At 50.5% G+C, this 19,694-nt stretch overlaps 3 protein-coding genes across 5 annotated transcripts; all 3 read left to right on the top strand.

Annotated features, from left to right (window-relative positions):
- The first annotated feature begins 1,024 nt into the window (after window positions 1-1,024).
- Window positions 1,025-4,886, top strand: HOXA3 (homeobox A3). The gene is made up of 2 exons (XM_014894151.2): window positions 1,025-1,743; window positions 3,272-4,886. The coding sequence occupies exons 1-2, from the start codon at window positions 1,272-1,274 to the stop codon at window positions 4,039-4,041; spliced, it is 1,242 nt and encodes a 413-aa protein (XP_014749637.1). The 5' UTR covers window positions 1,025-1,271; the 3' UTR covers window positions 4,042-4,886.
- A 4,436-nt stretch (window positions 4,887-9,322) lies between these two features.
- Window positions 9,323-11,481, top strand: HOXA2 (homeobox A2). 3 transcript variants are annotated; one of them, XM_014894220.2, is made up of 2 exons: window positions 9,323-9,719; window positions 10,398-11,481. In XM_014894220.2, exons 1-2 carry the CDS (start codon window positions 9,338-9,340, stop codon window positions 11,150-11,152), a joined length of 1,137 nt encoding a protein of 378 aa, XP_014749706.1. In that variant the 5' UTR covers window positions 9,323-9,337; the 3' UTR covers window positions 11,153-11,481. The 3 variants fall into 3 exon arrangements, with proteins under 3 accessions (XP_014749706.1, XP_014749702.1, XP_088011655.1); XM_014894216.2 differs by having other exon boundaries at window positions 9,338-9,704; XM_088155529.1 differs by having other exon boundaries at window positions 9,338-9,755.
- A 4,447-nt stretch (window positions 11,482-15,928) lies between these two features.
- HOXA1 (homeobox A1) lies at window positions 15,929-17,335 on the top strand. Its single transcript, XM_014893535.1, has 2 exons — window positions 15,929-16,547; window positions 16,980-17,335. Exons 1-2 carry the CDS (start codon window positions 15,929-15,931, stop codon window positions 17,333-17,335), a joined length of 975 nt encoding a protein of 324 aa, XP_014749021.1.
- Window positions 17,336-19,694: the final 2,359 nt, after the last annotated feature.

Below are 19,694 nucleotides of genomic sequence, written 5' to 3'. Positions count from 1 at the left end.
AAAAAAAGGAGGGGGGGGGGGAGGGATTCGCGCGGGCAGTAGAAGCATTCTCTGAGTTTGTGTCCACCCTCTCCCCAGCCAAGTGACCCTCATACATCAAATTACATAGCAGTTTCCAAGACAGAACCTATTATCGCTAAGTTGGAAGGAAAGTTCAAGCCGTGGTCATGGAGATGAACGCTGGTTTTTCAGGTTTCTGGTGTGTTTTTTTCCCCCAATCCATCATGTTTTAACAGGTAGGATCTGGCTGATTCCACGAAAAGTTAGTGTCTTGAAAATAACTGCTGAAAAAAACAAACCAACGACCGCCCCTGCTGGCCTCGCTGAAGGGGCTTTGAGCGGCGCCAGGCGCAGTTGAGGCTCCAGACCCACTCGCGAGTGGGAGACAGGCTCGGGGGCTCCGTGGAGCAGCCCAAGCCAGGCTCCAGGACCGAGAGGGAGCCGCTGAGGGCGGCGGGCGGGGCTCGCCCCGGCAGAAACCACGGCTGCCAGGGTGCGTGACCTGGGCGGCTCGGGGTGATGTGCGGGCACGGAGGGGAGAAGGTGCTGGCTTCGTTTATTTTCCTATCGAGTATTTTATAGACAAGCCCAAATCCATCACTTGGGATTTGGGTGTTTAAATATCCCTGCCTAGGAAACCTTTCCACCCCGCTCCTGCCCCCCGCCACACTTAGACGGGAACCATCCCATATATTTCTTTGAAGTTGTATGAAGAGCCGTAACTAGGAGAGAAAGGCTAAAAATAAAACGACGCTGGTTAAAGGAGAGGGTTTGATCTTAGAGCTGGACTGTAGTAATAGCCCAGCCCCTTTGTATTACCGATTCCTCGATCACCCTTATCTCAGAGACCGGTATTAAAACAGTCTCTTGGTGATAAACGATCAACCCACTTGCTCTGTTCCTTAAGAAGAAAGAAATAATAATATAAAAAACAAACCTAGAAAGCCTCTATCCCGGTGCAGCAAAGCACATATTTGTCGCTGCCAGTAAATCCAGGCAGCTTTTATATCGAAATGCTCCACGCCTGAGGCCAAGTCATGCTGCTAAATATTGCTGACCACTTTTTCTTTTATGGCTTTCATGTCACTTAGCTATTGAAAGTAAGATGGATTTGTACCATTTCTTCACCCTGCTCTGCTCTCCCCACACCCCAGGTCTGCCCGGAGAGGCCATTGGAGGAAGAGCGCCACGTGACAGAGGGGTGCCAATGTTATTCTCCAAGGGTGTCAAGACCCTGTCAGTTTGCGAAATAAATATTGGGAAACAACGAAATGCAAAAAGCGACCTACTACGACAGCTCTGCAATCTATGGTGCCTACCCCTACCAAGGAGCAAATGGTTTCACTTATAATGCGAGTCAGCAGCAATATCCTCCATCTTCATCACTTGTGGAAACTGAGTACCACCGCCCCGCGTGCTCCCTCCAGTCCCCTGGCAGCTCTGTGTCCCACCACAAGGCCAATGACATCAGTGAGAGTTGCATGAGGACCCTCCCCAGCCAGACTCTCCAGCCCCCCAGCCTCGCTGACCCACAGGCACCACCGCAGCCGCCTCCAGCCCAGCAGTCACAACCTCCACCTCCGTCCTCCACCTCACCATCTCAAAATGCCAGCAGCAACCCTGCCCCGGCCAACCCCACCAAGAGCCCAGCTCTTAACTCACCCACCGTGTCCAAGCAGATATTCCCATGGATGAAAGAGTCTCGGCAAAACACCAAGCAGAAAAACAGCAGTTCCAGTTCAGGTATGAAACATGCTCCCCCTCTCCTTGGGTATTCCTGGGCTGACTACGCATCCGGTGGGGAGGAGGGCTGTCTTACCTATCTTCGCTTCAGGGAGGGGAGGGTGGGGGCTTTTTTACCCTCTGAGTTGACCCCATGAAACTTTTGGAAAGGGCTTGCCATCACTCAGCTTATTCACTGAGGGGAGCTCAGTGAAAAAAACACCCATGCAAAACTTTCCCAGCCGTGCAGAATGGGTCTGAACTGACTTTGCTTTCTAGTGGCAGAACCACTTGTGCCCTCCAGCATCGATCACATTTCTTAGGTAATCCCCCCTTCAGTAAATCATGTCAGTGTGGAGCAGCCTAGGCCTTAAGCCAGAGGCTTGTCCCAAGTACTTTGTTGGCATGGTGCTGTTAGATTAATAAGACAGTGACCTATCTCTGCTGAAGTGTAACGGGAATAAAATAGCTCATAATCATGTGCAGGCAGGATCAATGCCCTGCATGCAGTCAGAACCTCTTCCTATTTTAATAAGCCGATTGGCAAAGTTACAAGCCTGGTAAACAAAAATCATTCTGGAGTGCTATAAACTTCAGCCCATAAAATATTATTTGAGGGATGAAAGCGTATATCAATGCTTTTATTACTCAAGGAAACCCAAACTGATAACACCAGTGCTAGTTCCAAAGCCCAGAAGTCAGGCTTATTCTGACTTCTTCCTCTTTTTTTTTTTTTTTTTTTTTTTTTTTTTCTTAAATGTGCCTTGGAAATAGAGTTCAAAACTTCAGCGAATGTTTTGCCAGTCTGCTTTTTAAAGCTGTGGTAGCATTGCTGTTTACAGCCTTCCATATAATGTATTTATTTTATAGCAAAGCAGCAACATCTAAATATATCTCTATGCCTATATGCAAACCTAGCTACTGTATGTTCTTCTTTATATATATTATAATTCCCAATCACTACCATATATTCATGCTATATACTAGACATGATAAAATAATCCACTATACTGACAGCTCTATATTTATATGTTAGAATTTTGTACTGTAAATACCTAACTTTCAAGCATTTGTAGCTGATGTACTGATGTGTATATATATATATATATAGATATATATATATATATATGGGTTTTCAGAGAAGAGGGCTTTAGATCTTTAAAGCAATGGAGATCAGCTAGCTCTTGAAGATCCTGATCCCACTAAGTCAGCAGAGCCACAGGTTCACTTTCAGAGTTTCTAAACCTCACTGTGTTTCCCTGAACCTTCCTTGCTTCTCTTTACCAAACTCAAGATACATTGCATGCTGTCATTCTTAAAGGTAGCAAGTGTAGTCATACAGTGGCACTAATGAGGTGAAGGAACTCTTTTGAGGCTTGGAGCTTGGCACAACTGAGCTCATGCCATGTGGGAGTACTCATTGCACGCATGGGCATCCATCTTGCATTTGGGAGCTGAACTCTCCAGGTGCTGGTGTTGTTGGCCATTTTCTCGTGTTGCCATGTGTAGGTTCGCCATGCTGATTGTGTTCTTTGTGTGATTTACATAGGTGAGAGTTGTGCTGGTGATAAAAGCCCTCCAGGGCAAGCCTCCTCTAAGCGAGCCCGTACAGCTTACACAAGTGCCCAGCTGGTAGAACTGGAAAAGGAGTTCCACTTCAATAGGTACCTTTGCAGGCCACGAAGGGTAGAAATGGCTAATTTGCTCAATCTCACAGAAAGACAGATCAAAATCTGGTTTCAAAACCGCAGAATGAAATACAAAAAGGATCAAAAGGGAAAGGGTATGATGACCTCTTCAGGAGGACAGTCCCCAAGCAGAAGCCCTGTCCCTCCAGCTGCTGGGGGATATCTAAACTCTATGCATTCTTTAGTAAACAGTGTCCCCTACGAGCCCCAGTCGCCTCCACCATTTAACAAGCCTCATCAAAACACCTATGGCATCCCTGCATCGTATACTGCTCCTCTTAATAATTGCCCACCGCCTCAAAAGAGATACACGGGGACAGCAGCTGTGACACCTGAATATGATACTCATCCTCTTCAAGGCAACGGTTATGGGAATCCACACATACAGGGAAGCCCCGTCTATGTAGGGGGCAACTACGTGGAGACCATGACCAATTCTGGGCCTTCCATCTTTGGTCTAACTCATCTCCCTCATCCTCCCTCTGCCAACATGGACTACAGCGGGGCTGGGCCAATGGCCAACAATCACCACCATGGACCTTGTGATCCACATCCAACATACACAGACCTTACCGCTCACCATCCTTCTCAGGGAAGAATTCAGGAAGCGCCCAAACTCACTCATCTGTAAGAGACAGGAGTCACTAAGAGGAACATCAAGCCCCCAAGTTTTGGAAAGTACTCATCCCTTCCCTTCTCTCTCCTCCCCCCAACATGTGCCCTCCCCTACCCTTCTCGTTTCTTTTGTTCGTTTTGGTTTGTTTTGTTTCCTTTCGTAAAAGCGTTTTCTAGTTTATGTGACGTAGCAATATTTGTTGCTTGAATTGCTCTATAGTTTCACTAGTGGATATTTATCTTCTTGAACTGTAGCCTTGTGTCTCACTTTGGGAGTATGCAGAGGCTTTATACTTTACCTTCTACACTTTTATCAAAACAGGGTATATGAACAAATTTTCTATAAAAGGAATTCTTAAATGTGAATTTGTTCGTACATGATTGATCCCGCGGGGAAGCAATTTTTTTTATTGCACTTCTTTTAAATAGCAAGAAAGACATCAAAAGCGCTTGGACAGGGACTTCCTGGACAATTATTGATACGTGTAAGTCTTTCAATGTGTGTATGCTGGTGAACATTCAGATTTATTTATATTTTTTTTTCGCAAACATTGAATAATCTAAGTGTTTAAAATTTTATTTATCCCCATTTGTTCATATTTATATATATATAAAAAATCTGTACCCTGAATATTCAGGAGGCCATATATTAGATGGCATATCGGCACGTGTTAGAAATACCATTTGAAAGGAAACTATTAACTCCTTTTATTAAAAATAGTGATAATAATGATGATGACGATGCAATAAAATCTGGGAAAAAAGATCGCCGTTTGAATACTTTATGCTTGTAACATCCAGCTAGGCAAAAAGTGTGTGAAGTTGAAAAGGCTAGATTTGTTTTGAAAGTTATACATTCCTTGCTGCTCACGTTCTGGAAAAAAAAAATAAAGTTTTTATTCTGAATAATAAAGAGTTAAGAACATGTTCTTCGCAGCGCAGGGGAATGGAGAGCCCTTCATGACGTGGGGAGCTAGGAAACTCGCCTGTAAACTTACACGAGGCTCTGCTCACCCGAAGGGCCCCGCGATGCCTTTTCAGCATTTCGCAGGCAGGGAGAGAGATTTTTCTTTCCCCCCCCACACCCTTTTTTTTTTTTTTTTCCCTTTCTTCCGGCAGGGTTTCAGGGCCCGCGGCCGCCGCCTCCTCCCGCGCTCGCTGCGCGGTGCCCGGCGGGCGCGGATCGCCCCCTCCCCGCGGGCTGCGGTGGGCATCGGCCGCGGAGCAGAGCCGGGGGTGTGGGTGGACAAGCGTGTGCGGGAAGCACAGGCACGGGAGCTCAGGATAAAGCCCCGCGTGGGTGCGGAGGGGCCTCCTGATCGCCGGGCTGGCGCCCTGAGCCGGGCGGCGGAGGCTGCGGAGCCCCGCCAGCACCGGGGAGCACGGTCTGGCCGAACCGAGAATGCGCTGGGGGCTGGATGCGCGCACTGCTGCTCCTTCCACTCGCTGCCCCCGCCGTTTTCCCCTTTTCTTTTTTTGAAGTGGATTTTACCTTTTCCTTTCCTTATTTTTGCAGCCCCCCCCCCGCGCCCCCCGAACGATTTAAAAAAAAAAAAATTTACTGGGGCTGATTTCATTCTTACTGAGCCGCCTTTCCTCCCACGGCAGCCTGAAGATCCTGAAGGTGTGGGGGAGGGGAGCCTTGGCTCCATTTCTTCCCGCGGGGGGGTGTGGATGTGTGTGCGGGTGTGTGTTTGTGTCAGAACGGGGGGGGACACTGTTGTGTAGAAGGGCGACGGTCCCGGCCCCAAACGGGCACCCATAGGGATCCCCAGTCCGGATCGGCTCAAGGCAGAATGGAAAAACCCGCAAGCTTGTGCTTAAATCCGATTTTTCTTTCTTTCAGGCGAAATGTCCGTAATTTTTAGATTGAAACTTGAAAGATAAATCAAAACGGACCTTAATAGACTAGGTAAAATATACCCCTGCACGTTTATAAAGACATATTCCTATGCTGTGTAGATAATAACGCACGCTGTTCACCATCTGTATCTTTTAGAGCACAGGAAAAAAATGTCGCCATTTTGGTCTCATGCTGAAATATTATTAATCTTTGGGCTTTACCTTGTTCCCAGAACCATCCTTGCCTGATGCCGAAACATTGTCATGCAACCGTGAATCTATATAGAGCTTTTCTGCATAACTAGATAAAGCATGCCCAGTCAAAGAAAAGGATAGCAAATAGATTTATACCGTGTTGTTTATTGTATATATAGACATGTAACAGTGGAAGGAAAGGCTATGTAGGCTAATATTTTTCACCGAAACCTGATTATTACCCAATACAGACCAGCGACTGATAATTACTTTTGCAGGCGAAGGAAGCATTTCTACAATATTGCAAGACAATGCTCGTTTCAAAGGAGCGCCCGTATAAAATTCAAGCCGCCCCCCCCTCCCTCCCCCAGCTCTCGGATCAGTTAGGTTAGGTACAACAAAAGGTAACGGTACAGTCACGATACTTACTGAGTGGTTCCTTTAGCACCACGAATTACATTTAGGAAAACGTTCAAATAGAAGGAAGTTGGCGTTTCACTCCCCTCCCACCCCGAAGAAAGAAAAATACAGGCGATTTTTTTCCCTTTCTTTCCATAAACCGTATTCGATCCTCTCTTCAGAGCCTGTAGGTTGCAAATAAGAATTTGTAATTTTGCATTTAAGATTCGTCCGATTAAAAGATCCCCCTGGAGGCAGCAGTAATTGATTTTCCCAAGAATTTCTGGTCCTCTCTGCAAAGGTTTTGTTCCAGGTGGTTTTTGTATTAGACTGACCACAAGAAACAAATGTGCAGAATGGAGACACCCACACAGGTTTTACTCACAAAGACTGGTTAAAGTCCAAACCTCTCTCTTTATTATTTGTCATCCTGCTCTTAATCCAAATATTTTCCAGAGAGGGAAAAAAAAGAAATTAGAGAAAAGAAAAGAAAACGTAGGCACCAAGAAGCAAAATAAAACTGGACTTTTCCCACAAGCAGACCAGTCCTCTGCCAGCATATTTTAAAAGCAGCTTTTTTCCTTGTTTACTTGCGTTTCTTGCTCTGCCTCTTTTCACGGCCACATTTGATCTTGGAAAGAGCAAGAAGCTTTAAATGTGTTCTTAAGGGCCAGTAGCTGTCAAACCTTTTGGCGGCCAAGATTGATCGCGGGCAGACACCACCAGAGCTTTGTTTGGACTAAAAGCAAGAAAATTAAACCCCTTGCATTTTCCAACAGCATCGATATTTGTAAGGCATCTCTTTTGAGGGATTAAATGACAAGTCTCGTTCTATATTTTATTTAAACAAGCAACCACCAAAAAGCCCATTTAAAGCCTCTCGGCCCCTCCCCTCCCCCTCTCTCCAATGCCTTCGCAGATATGCTATATCTTGTGGGTGCATTAACTTAAAACCGATTTTTAAAATGCACTTCGTGCACACTGGACGCAGACTGATCCACCGAGTGCTTGGGGTCTTGTTTTCTATTTTTCGGCCCCCATCCTTTTTATATATTTATTTATTTTTAAAAATATATATTAAAAAAATACATATATATAATTACGAAGACGGTTGCCGACCCCTGCTTGGCAACTCTGAAAATAAAGTGAGACGGCACCTCATGCGCTGGCGATGATTTCTGGCTCCTGGAGGACGCGGAGAGCGGCTCGGAAGCGCCTTCCCCCGGCCCCCGGCGCACCCCACCCTGCCGTGCACCCCGGGCTCCGCGGGCAAGCAAGCCCCGTCCGGGCTGTCTAGGGCGGCTGTGACCATAGGATTCATCGGCTTGGTGATTGTGGCCATTATTGTCATCACTCTCCCTGTCGCCTCAGTATGGTTGGAAAATTATGCCAAAAGCATCCAAATTCGGGACTTGCCTCGACCTGGCAGGGGTGACTGGAGGCGGCGGCGGCAAGAGCCAAGCATCGGAGGCGAATGCCGTCTTTCAAGTCAGAACCCCGCAGAATTTTCGCTCTGTCTGGCCCCTTCAAAACGAACCCGCTACCAGCCCATATATTTCCTGGTAATCGAAAATACTCACCAGACCCAGCCTACTACGGTTATTAAGCACATTATGCCAGCAGACGGGAGTATCGTTTGCAAGCTAAGGCACGGGATATATACTTTTTTTAAGAGGCAACAGCCAGACGCTTTTGCAGCCTCCGGATTTGGCTCGCCCAGAGAGGTTCTCCTAGGGTTATGTGTTACGGTCCAATCCCAGGAAGCCAACTGGAGAGGGAAGTCATGAAGCGCCAGGGCTGCTGCCTATGTGACTCTTCCCCTCGAAGCAAGGTTGCTGAGGAAGATCCTGATAAACAATGGCTCAGAACCGACGACCGATTGTTCTCCGTAGTGTACACCCGATAGCCACCAAAAAAGAAGAGTAAAATTAAAAAAAAAAAAAAAACAAATAGAGGAAGAGAGGAAAAAAGAGAAAAAAAAAAGAAAGAAAGAAAAAAATATCAAACAAGAACACAAAGCCAAACAAACAAATAAACAAAAATACAAAGGAGCAAAGGAGCCCATTGAGGCTGGGTCGGGAAGGAGAAACTAGTTTTGGAGGAAGTGCTATTCCTAGGAAAAAATCAAGACCCTCTGCTTCAGACTCCTGCCTGGGTGCAACTTCTTATGCGGGGGCCTGACGGTGTCAAAACTTTGAAGATTAATGGATTACTTTGTTAATGACTCAAGGCGTCAGATTGAGGTGCTTAAATGATTTGTGAGGTGCAAAGCGTTTTCCTGACAGTCCCAAACAATGAGAGAAGAGTGTGCGGGTGGATGCGAGGAAGGCAGCAGGCTGCAGGACAAGCAGCCACACACACGCACACACACACACACACACACACACACATACACACACACACTCGCAGCCTCTCTCACAAGCATATCCACGCACACGCACCCTCCTCCCCACCCCCGATCATTTCAGATTAGGACGCCAAGGGGATAGATACTCGAGATATCATTTCCCCCTTTAAAAAAAAGTGTAAATAAAGCCTTTCTGGCCCCCAATGAGGCGTTCCTTCCCGACTTTTTTGGATCAATCAAACAGACAGTGGCTTCTTTTGATTAAAGCCCAAATTGTCATTGGGCAGAGGCAATCATGTGACAGCCAATTCGGTCCAATTTCAACCTTGTCTCCATGAATTCAATAGTTTAATAGTAGCACGGTCCCCATACGGCTGTAATCAGTGAATTAGAAAAAAAACACCCCACCAGCGATCTTCTATGCTATATTTTTTTCTCCTCTCTCTCCTTTTTCCTGGGCCTTCCCCTCCCCCCGAGGCCCCTGAATCCGAGGGAACTTTTTCTCCGCGGGGGCTGCCAGTTGAAGGCCATGAATTTCGCATTTGAGCGAGAGATCGGTTTTATCAATAGCCAGCCATCGCTTGCTGAGTGCCTGACATCTTTTCCCCCTGTCGGTGATACATTTCAAAGTTCATCAATCAAGAACTCGACGCTTTCACACTCGACACTGATTCCTCCTCCTTTCGAGCAGACCATCCCCAGCCTGAACCCCGGCAGCCACCCTCGCCACAGCGGCGGCGGTCGCCCCAAGGCGAGCCCCCGCGGCCGCAGCGGCAGCCCGGGCCCCGCCGGAGCCCCGCCGCCCCCGGAGTACCCCTGGATGAAAGAGAAAAAGGCGTCCAAGCGATCTGCGCTGCCGCCCGCCTCGGCCTCCGCCTCAGCCGCTGGACCTGCCTGCCTCAGCCACAAAGGTCAGTCCAAAGACGTGCCGCCAGCCCCTCCGGGCCGCTATTTTGGGTCCCCGCATCCCCCCGGCTTCTCGGGGGGACGAGGCAGAGGGCGGGCGGGCGGGAAGGACGGAGCTGGCGGGGCTCGATGGAAACCCAAACTTTCCCCAAACTTGCCTAATGCGGGATGATTTATTTGAGTTGGAGCTGACCTCTCTTGTCTCGCCGTCCTAGAGTTAGGATATTTGACAGTAATGAAGAGTGATAGATTGCTCCCGCTCAGCTAAGCAGCTGATGCATTAATTATAAATTGCGGTATGGCTAATATAAAGTTTGCTCTGGTGTGGGGAGGTTGGGGAGCTGGAGGCAGCGATTTGGCGGAGGTGGCCGAGGGGCACGCAACACCGGGCTCTCAGCAGTGCAACACAATGGGTTTACTGCATCCAAAGGCGGCCATTTTGTTGCAGTTGCTATTTTATGCTATATAGACATATAGATATAGACACATACATGCAGAGAGAGCACTCCCCCCCACCCCCCCCGGGATGCGATGTGCTGGGGTGCTGAAATTCAATCCGAGCATTTATCTGTTTTGTATGTGTGTCCGTGTGTCTTTGCTTTCGCTGTTCTGGCGGTGATGCTTTGGGGTGCGTGTGGTGGTGGTGTTTTTCTTTTTTTTTTTTTTTCTTTCTTTTTTAACAGACCCCCTTGAAATCCCCGATAGCGGTAGCGGTGGATCTAGGCGCCTGAGGACGGCTTACACCAACACCCAGCTTTTGGAGCTAGAGAAAGAATTTCATTTCAACAAGTATCTCTGTAGACCAAGGAGGGTTGAGATTGCAGCCTTGCTGGATCTGACTGAGAGACAAGTCAAAGTCTGGTTCCAGAACAGGAGGATGAAGCACAAGAGACAGACCCAGTGCAAGGAGAATCAAAACAGCGAGGGGAAATTTAAGAACCTAGAGGACCCCGAAAAAGTGGTGGACGAGGAAGAAGAGGAGGAGGAGGAGAAATCCCTCTTCGAGCAAGCCCTCAGCAACGTCTCCGGCGCTCTCCTGGAGCGGGAAGGCTACGCTTTCCAGCAGAATGCCCTCTCCCAGCAGCAGGCGCAGAATGCGCACAATGGCGAATCCCAAACTTTCCCCGTTTCGCCTTTAACGAGCAATGAGAAAAATCTGAAACATTTTCAACATCAGTCACCCACTGTTCAAAACTGCCTCTCAACAATGGCCCAGAACTGTGCAGCTGGCCTGAACAATGACAGTCCTGAGGCCCTAGATGTCCCTTCTTTACAGGACTTTAACGTTTTCTCCACAGATTCCTGCCTACAGCTTTCAGATGCAGTTTCCCCCAGTTTGCCAGGATCTCTGGACAGTCCCGTAGATATCTCTGCTGACAGTTTTGACTTTTTTACAGACACACTCACCACAATTGACTTGCAGCATCTGAATTACTAAGAAATTAAAGACGTTCTTTCCAAGGGTCCTGCTTTCTCCTCCTCATTCTTATTTTTCCCAGTGAATTAATTTTATTTTCCCCTCCCTTTCCCTCTTCAGTATTTTCTGTTTGTTACTTCCCTCTGATATGCCATTTTGCCGTTTTTTATGAAGTTTTAGTTGTGTTCAATTTTAACCTAGGCACATTCTAGGTCCTTCTATGAAAGCAATATATGAGGTCTGTAAGAAAGTGATCATATAGGAATGTATCTTCACTTTCTTTTTATTTTTGTATTGCATTAGGATGCGTTGTCATAAGTATTTTTGGTAGAATAAATTCTTGTTTGCTACAAGGAGCTTTCTCTTTTTTCTTTCTCTTTCTCCACTCTTCCTCTTTGCTTTCAAGATGGATAACATGACGGGTATCTCTCCCCATCCCTTCCACTATTAATTTACTAATAATCAAAATCCAGGGTTCTGACAACGAGCTCTTCCCTTTTGGCAATTTAGGACATTCATTAGGGAGGAAAAAATCGTTCATTTTCTTTATTATAAGGATTCTCACAAGGGAAGGAAAATCAAACTAAAGAAATTAAAACCAGGTTTGTTGGAGATTTGTTCCTTTTAATATATAAATCTGGTGTCTTATATCTGTGAGGATACAAAGCTTGAAAATCCTGAGCTGTAACAAAAGCATGAACGAGGACTTTGTTACAGGCAGGACGTAAGAGAGACTCAGTTAGAATAAGCATCCCCTGCAGAAACCATCCTGTTACATGAACGAAAGGGGCATTTTAAAAAAACCCTTTATTTTAAATAATCCTGTTTTTCTAGAAAGTAGTGCTTAGCAGCCAGCAAGATATTTCATAAAACGTATCTTTTAAAATATCAGAGCTCACAAAGAATGTGGTTGGTTACTTCTCACGTGCTGAGTAATCCAAGAAATCAGCCCTAGGAGGAGAGGAAATGGAGAAGTTAGTGCCTGTGAAATCAAAAGGGTGGCAGAAACGCAGGGGGAAGGAAAAAGTATTTAGGGAGGAACCGGCCTCTCCACTCCATCCTTCTCGGGGGCGGTGCGGGGGCAGACCCGAAGATATTTTTCTGTGTAAGCCTTCTTGAGAGGTGAAAGACTAATAACGAAAAGGGTAAACTCTGACTTTAAAGTTACGATTTCCTCGGGCTCCTCGCTCTTCTGCTGAAGGAGGCAAAGACGAGCTTTCAGAAATCTCCACCAAATTTCCTGCCACCGGGCGTTGCCGAACCCCAAAGCGGAGGGTGAGCCCCGTCCTTCGGGCTAAAACCGAGCAACAGATGCCAGCGGGGCTGTGCCGCTCCGGGGCTCGGGGATCCCGGGCGGGAGCGTTCGCGGCTCCTTGCGTGCGTGTGGGTGCGAGTGGGGCTTGGGTGGGGGTTTGTGAACGGGGCTCTGCTGTCCGTCCATGCGAGCTGTCTTGTCTCCCAGCCCTGTAACACGTTGTGGAGCTGGGATGCGTGGGTTACAGCTAGAAGGGCTGAACGCAATTCTTCCGAAAGTCATAAATCAAACTCTTTCTATGAATGAGAATGTCATCAAAGAGATCAATTGCAGGAACACATTCACAAATAAAAATCCTCTTACGTATTTGCCGGGGCTGGGGATCCCCGTCTAAAACCATTAAGTGAGAAGGCGTTTAGTCATAATTCACTTTTATTGCTCTTTTAAAACAACAGCTTGGCTGAGCTGCGGGCGCGGTGAAACCTCGGCCTTGGTTCTCCTCCTTCCCTCTGCTCCAGCCACGTCCCTGCGGAAAGCGAGCAGCCTTACCAGCATTTTCACTCCTCTGCCACTGGGTTAAATTGGACCGCAACGTGCATGTAAGGGTTGGGGTTTCTTTTGTGCCCAGATTTCCGGATGCTGACAACGCTTAAAGAATACCAAAGCAAAACGAACTAAAAAAAAAACCCCAAACAATAAAACAAAACCCTCAAAAAACCCAAACAAAAAACAGAAACATAAAACAAAAGAAAAAAAAAAAGAGAAAGGAAATGGAAAATATGCTACGAGGTTTTAACTTCTCGCAAACTCAATTTAAATAAATGGGGGAATCCAGCAAAAGGGAGCCGCCTCCAAGGCTCCGGGTGAACTCTGGGGCCACAGCGGGAGCACACTCCCACGGAAAAGCCTAAAGAGCGGGGATCGCCCCCTCAGCCTCAGTTCCGTGGCAGGAAACGCGGAGCGAAGCCGCGGAGAGACGCAGAGGGGCTGGGATGGCCTGAGGGCAGGGAGAAGGGGCAGTAGCTCCCCCTCGCCTGTCCGCGGAGGAGGGAGGGTGTAGTGTGTGTTCTCCTCTCCTCCGACCCTTCTCATGATGGTGCCCCCATGCTTAGTGCGGGCAGCAAAACCCGAAAGCCAAGCCAGAGAGACAATGCAACAAGAGACAATGGCCCATAAAAGGCAGAGAAAAACGGATTTCAGGATGCTGGAGACTGCAAGAAAAGTGATTAATCGGAATTTATGGGTAAAAGGGATCTACTTGTAGTAAAATATTTTTTCTTTCTTGGCTGAAGTAAAAAGCACTGAGATGTCAGCCCTTTTATTAGTAAGCAGTTCTAATAGCTGTCTTTTTTTCCCTCTGCTTTATGCAGTATTTAACACAACTGGTTTACAAGAATGAAATAAATGTGTTTACAGCTGTAACCGTAGCCAAAATTGGCGCAGTATAATACCATAAATGCCTCTGGAGTGTTGTTGCTCTTGTCCTTCACTCCGCCCCCCTGCAGTTTAAGAAACTGAACCTTTCCAGAGGGCCCTTAACGATTCCTGACTCTGCAGTAAATCAGAACAAATAGACGTACGGAGGGCACCGGGATAGACGCGTGGTGGAGAGAGGCGTCCTTCGGTTTTCAGCCCTACCGGCTGACCGTAGAGAGGCCGTGCAGATGCCGTGGGATAAGGGCTGACCTAAGAGCAGTAGGAGAGCTTTGCACCTAGGAGAGAGTGTTGTAGTTCATGTGGGTGGGAGGAGCTTGAGGGTGTGTATGTGGGTGTGTATTCGTGAGCGGGGAGTGGTGGCGGGGTGGAAGAGCCTTTTGGATTTCAAAACAAGCAAGAATCGAGCGTGAGAACAGACGGACTTAAGAGTCAGCACCTGAAGAAATAGAGGGGGTAGCCCCTCCTGGGGGCTGGTGTCAGGCGACAAGACTTTCCATCCATCTTCCTCCGAGGCTGACGTTTTGCAGAACTTATTCTGAAGACTTTTGGTGCCGTCCTTTCTGCCTGCAGACCGCTGAGTGCGCTGGGACAGACAGATGCCCGGCCTTTACCTCCCTTTTCCCTTTCCGCATACGTAAACCGAATATGAGGTCGTAACCCACATCTCATCGCTATCCCTGCTTCTCCGGCCACGTACCCATCTTTTGACCCACCGCCCCACGGTGTTGGGGAGGGGTAGGTTGGAGTCGATGCTCAGTGCGGTTCCCAAGGGTCCTAGGGCCGCCTCTGCCACTGGCCATCTGCCACCCCTCCCCACCGCCGACCCGGGTGGCGGAGCGCAGGGACAAAGGGGCCGGGGCGGCGGGCCCTGCGCCTCCTGCAGCTCTTTTGCCCCTGTCCCGGGTCGCCTCCTCGGGCTGCGACCCGCGGCACCCCGGACAGCCGTCCCCCCACCCTGTCCCAGGGCGGAAGGGCGGCAGCGGCGCTGCGGGAGCACAGCAGATGGGCTGCGGAGCCCCCGGGCCCCCGTCCAATCATTCGTCCTCCTGTCCCCGGCTCCTCCTTCCCTACCCCAACCGTAGGCTGGCGAGGATGAGGCCGGCGGAGGTGCGGGGGGAGCAGGGATGAGGGCCAGAGGGTGGCCGGTGAGCCTGGGAGAGCACAATGGTCGTCAGTCCCAAAAGCACCTCATTTCCATGCTAATGTCCGCGGCCGCCTGGTGATGCGGCTGGACAAGCCCCTTTAACTCTTGGCGTAGCGTCGCGTTGGGACTGCGGCGGGGCAGGACCAGCGACATCCCTCGGCACCGGCACTATTACGGTCTCCATCTTCACCCGCATCCCATCCACATCCGTATCCTCGGTCCCACGCCTGTTGTCTACCTTATCCTTACCTTCATTCCTGTCCCTGTCTCAGTTCCCATCCCCGTAGAAGTCCCCAACCGCATCCACGGTCCCATTCTCACTCCCGTTCCAAGGGCTGATAGTCTCAGCACCGTCTCTGCCTCCCTCCGCCCCATCCCTCCGCCCGTGTCGTGGATCCAATCGCCTCCCCTCGCCATCCCCCTCGAAGCTGCCCGGGCCGGGGGTTGGCGGGCAGCAGAGGTGCCCCGTGCAAGCTTGACAGCGCCGACAGCAGGGTGATGCTAGGGCACCCTGGCAGCAGCACTCACCCTGGAGAGGACGGCCGGTGGGCTCCGCGGGCCGGGCGCAGCCTCCGGGTCTCTCCTGCCTTCCTCGCTCAGCTGGCGGACGAGACCCAGGGGGCTGCCGCGGCGGGGGTATGTGTGTGTGTGAGTGTGTACAGCCCGGCCCGGCCCGCCCCCCACCCCCTGGGGGGCCACGGCCACCGCCTCCCTGCCCCGCGGTGCCGCGGGTCGGAGCGCTCGGCGTTTAAATGCCCCCGACGCGGCGCTGTATCAGCGACAGGAGCCGGGGAAGCCCCGCGGGCGCCGCAGCCATTGGCTGCCGCCCCCCACGTGCCTGCCCGCTGCCGGCGCCTTCGTGTCATTTTCCTGCCGGCCCCATGGAGGAAGTGGGAAAGTTGGCGCGGCCCCGCCGGACGCTGAAGACTCGGTGGCGGCGTGACAGAGGGACGCGGCGAGGATGAGCTCCTTCCTCGAGTACCCCGTCCTCGGCGGCGAGGCGGGGGGCTGCGCCGCCCGCGCCTACCACCCCGACCACGGGATTACAACTTTCCAGCCCTGCGCCGTCAGCGCCGGCAGCTGCAGCGGAGAGGACCGCTTCCTGGCGGGCCGCGGGGTGCCCATCAGCCCCCACCGCCACCATCACCACAGCCCGGCCCAGCCCGCCGCCTACCAGCACCACGGCGGGCTGGGGGTGTCCTACGCGCACCCCGGCTGCGGCCCGACTTACAGCGCGCAGGGCTTCGGACCGGCGTACAGCCCCTACCCCCTGGGGCAGGACGCGGAGCTGGGCGGCGGCTTCCCTCCCTGTGCCCCCGCCGTGTACTCGGGGAGCATCTCCTCCTCGGCCGCTGCGCAGCATCCGCTCCCACACCAGGGCTACGCGGGGGCCCCCGCTCAGTACGTGCCTCCCCCTTACGGGCAGGAGCAGCAGAGCCTGCCCCTGGGCACCTACAACCATGCCCTGTCTCCCCTCCACGCTGGCCACCGGGAAAACGCCCGCTCCCCCTCCACCGAGACCTCGCCGCCGGCGCAAACCTTCGACTGGATGAAAGTGAAAAGAAACCCACCCAAAACAGGTCAGTGGCCGGCGGGAGGGTCGGGGCGGGGGCCGCTCCTCTTTCTCTCCGCCGCGGGTGCAGGGAAAGAGGTGCGGTATCCCTCGGGACGCTGGGCAGGTAGGGCGGCCCGCACCTCTGGGAGCAGTCGCGGCTGTCTGCCCGCGGAGCTGAAAGCCAGCGCCGCTTATTCTTCGCTTATTCCTGACTCCCCCTTCTCCTCCTCTCCCGTGGTCATATTTCTGGTAATTCATAAACCACTTATCAAGTTTGCTCTGACACTAGAGGCTGACTCCGGTTTAGCACCTCGCACTCCATCACTCACCCTGCCGGGGTTTCCCTCTTATCCTAGGAAGTTCTTGCTCCCTATCGCTTAGCCGGTGTGGACATATTGATTACATCGCCTATAAATCATTTGCGCTCTCTTACTTACCGCTGCATATCCCTTCGCAGGCAAGGCTGGCGAATACGGCTTCGTGGGGCAGCCCAACACCGTCAGAACTAACTTCACTACCAAGCAGCTCACCGAGCTGGAGAAGGAATTTCATTTCAACAAATACCTGACCAGGGCTAGGCGGGTGGAGATCGCCGCCTCCCTCCAGCTCAACGAGACGCAGGTGAAGATCTGGTTCCAGAACCGGCGGATGAAGCAAAAGAAACGGGAGAAAGAGGGGCTGCTGCCCATCTCCCCCGCCACCCCCACGGGTTGCGAGGAGAAGGCGGAGGACTCGTCGGAGAAGTCCTGCTCCTCTCCCTGCAGCGCCTCACCCGCCTCCTCCGCCTCGGACACGCTCGCTGCCTCCAACTGAGACCGGCCGCGCCCCGACGGCCGCCCGGCGCGACGCCCCCGCCAGCGGGCACGCGTCCGTTCACCGCCGTTTTGTCGGTCCTTCGGTCGGTCGGTATCCCCGAGAGGTCCCGACGAGCTGCCGCTCCCTGCCCCGCTGCCCCCGCCGCCGTCCGGCCCCGGGGGTGCCGACTCCGCACCCGGCGGGTCCCGGCGCCTTGGTGCCAGGGGATTTTCTTCCCGGCCCCTCCTTCCTTTTCTGCTGGAGGAGCTGTGTTGGCATACGCGTAAGGGTCTCCCTCCTCTACTGCAAGGACGCTCCACCGAGTTTCCCTGAGTGAAAGACAGGTTATTTAGGGTACATAACCTCACAAAGAGATGCACTATTGCAAGTGTTTACACGACTCATAGGACTTTCATCCCCTTAATTTAATGTATTCTTTGTTCGTGTCAATGAGTTTGTTGCTTGTAAATACTTTGTCCGAGAGATTTATCTTTTTACAGATTTTTCTAGAATGATGTTTCGATTATCAGGTTAAGCAGGGTGAGTGCATTCGCCAAACTGGATCCATTTTTATATTGGTAAAGTAGACGACTGTATTATGTAAACGTCTTAAGCTCAAGCAGATACCTCAAAAAAGTAGCGCTATTTCTTTAAATGTGACAAACAAGGCTTCAATTGCACTAGGTTTTTTAAACCTTACCCGGTGTGCTTGCTCCCTCTCCTTTTCCCCATGCCCCAAAAGCTGTGTTGGATTGTGCTCTGCTGAAGGGTGCAACCATCCAAAAGACCTCGCCTCTTCCTATTTTCATATTAACCTTCCTTTAGACTCGTTGTCATTTCAAACCACTCGTGAATGTGACAAATGGCCAAATGAATGTATAATTTCTGTGGTTGGTGTCCAGACCTTTGCATGACGCACCGTGCTTTGCTGTACTGCGGGTACACTGAGTTCTATCAGTTGTCGTGTGTGAGCAAAATGTCCTCCTGATTTTTCTGTACAATCATGAAAGGCTCTGTGATTCCACCAGTGGTAGAATCCAGGGCAGGATTTACGGGTCCTTATAATGTCTGTAATAAATATATTCCACTTTCAGGTAGCCCTCGTCTGCCTACCTCTGCGTGACGTCAGAGCTGAGTCACTGGCTGGCCTCAGCAGTTTTGTTTCCCTTATTTTCTTCTAGTGGGGTCTTTCCGAGAGGGAAAGGGAGTAAGAGTATCACAGCCTTACTCCTCCTATGTTATTTTGTCAGAGTCACAGCTCTGGCTGCCCAATCTGACTTACTACACAAAAGTTCTTCCTCTCCTATTCTCAAATATTTTTTTAGACAATATAAGGCCCTTCTCTTCATTCTCTGTTACTGAGAGGAATTTATGATCCCAATCTAATTCTGAAGCACAAACAGGAGAACTTCCTGGGTCAAGTGCTAACCTTTTCACCTCGGGATAGATGCTGACACTTAAATAAACAGAGCACCCTTCAAAAGCAGAAACTCACTTCAGCCAGTCTTTCCTCACACTGCAGGCCCCTCTCCAAGGACTGCACATTTAATTAGCCTGGGCCCTAAGCTTGTCCGGCTTCTCTCTCCCACCCCAAGCTGCTATCCTCAGCGCTTGACGGGGTGCCAAAGTGGGAATAACTCCCGTATGTTTTTGGCGTTAACCCCAGCCCGTTGCACCGTCCCTTCCCCTCTTTCTCGGTACCCCTCCACCCCCCTCCCCTGCGTGTGGAGGAGAGAAAACTCTTACAGGTAAATATAATAACTATTCCAAGAAAACAAGCGAACAGGTAGGGACGAGAGAGGAGCTTCTGTGGGGAGAACTTGGGTGGCAGGACAGAGCAGAGGCATGCTCAGCTGGACGGGGATGTCTAAGTCATTGATGCCTCTTGAATTACAACGCAAACACGCCTAACATCTCCTTCACCCGGCCCAGCTGCGGGAAGTGCCAGCGGGCTTCTCCTGAGGCTGGTCTGCCCATGCAGGCTTTGCTTTGCGGGATCCGTAGAGAGTCAACGAAATTTTCCTCACTTCGGTGTCAAAAGAGACAAACCCTGATTTGCAAGGCGCGGCGGCCATATCAAGAGCCGAGCTATCTGCAAGGGAGCAGGGCTGTCTCCAAAGGCTCCCGCCGATGCCTCTATTTCTTTCATTTCCCCTCCTGCCATATACTCTACCTTTTGTTTATTAGTGTAAAGCCACAAAGCAAAACAGATGGCCTTCTTCCAGAGTCTTGGATGTGTTAAAGTGGCATTTACATGCCAATGAGGGCATTTCAATATCGAGATCTGGATCTAAACATTGCTGGAATCCGGATCTACAACTCGATTGCACCGGTGTTGACTTAATGTGTTGGAAAGAGCGGCCATAAATTACAGCCT

Source organism: Sturnus vulgaris, chromosome 1, assembly GCF_052056855.1.
Source record: "Sturnus vulgaris isolate bStuVul1 chromosome 1, bStuVul1.hap1, whole genome shotgun sequence".
Taxonomy (NCBI): domain Eukaryota; kingdom Metazoa; phylum Chordata; class Aves; order Passeriformes; family Sturnidae; genus Sturnus; species Sturnus vulgaris.
The sequence above is the reverse complement of the archived record's forward strand: the minus strand, read 5'-3'. Positions and strand labels throughout refer to the sequence as shown.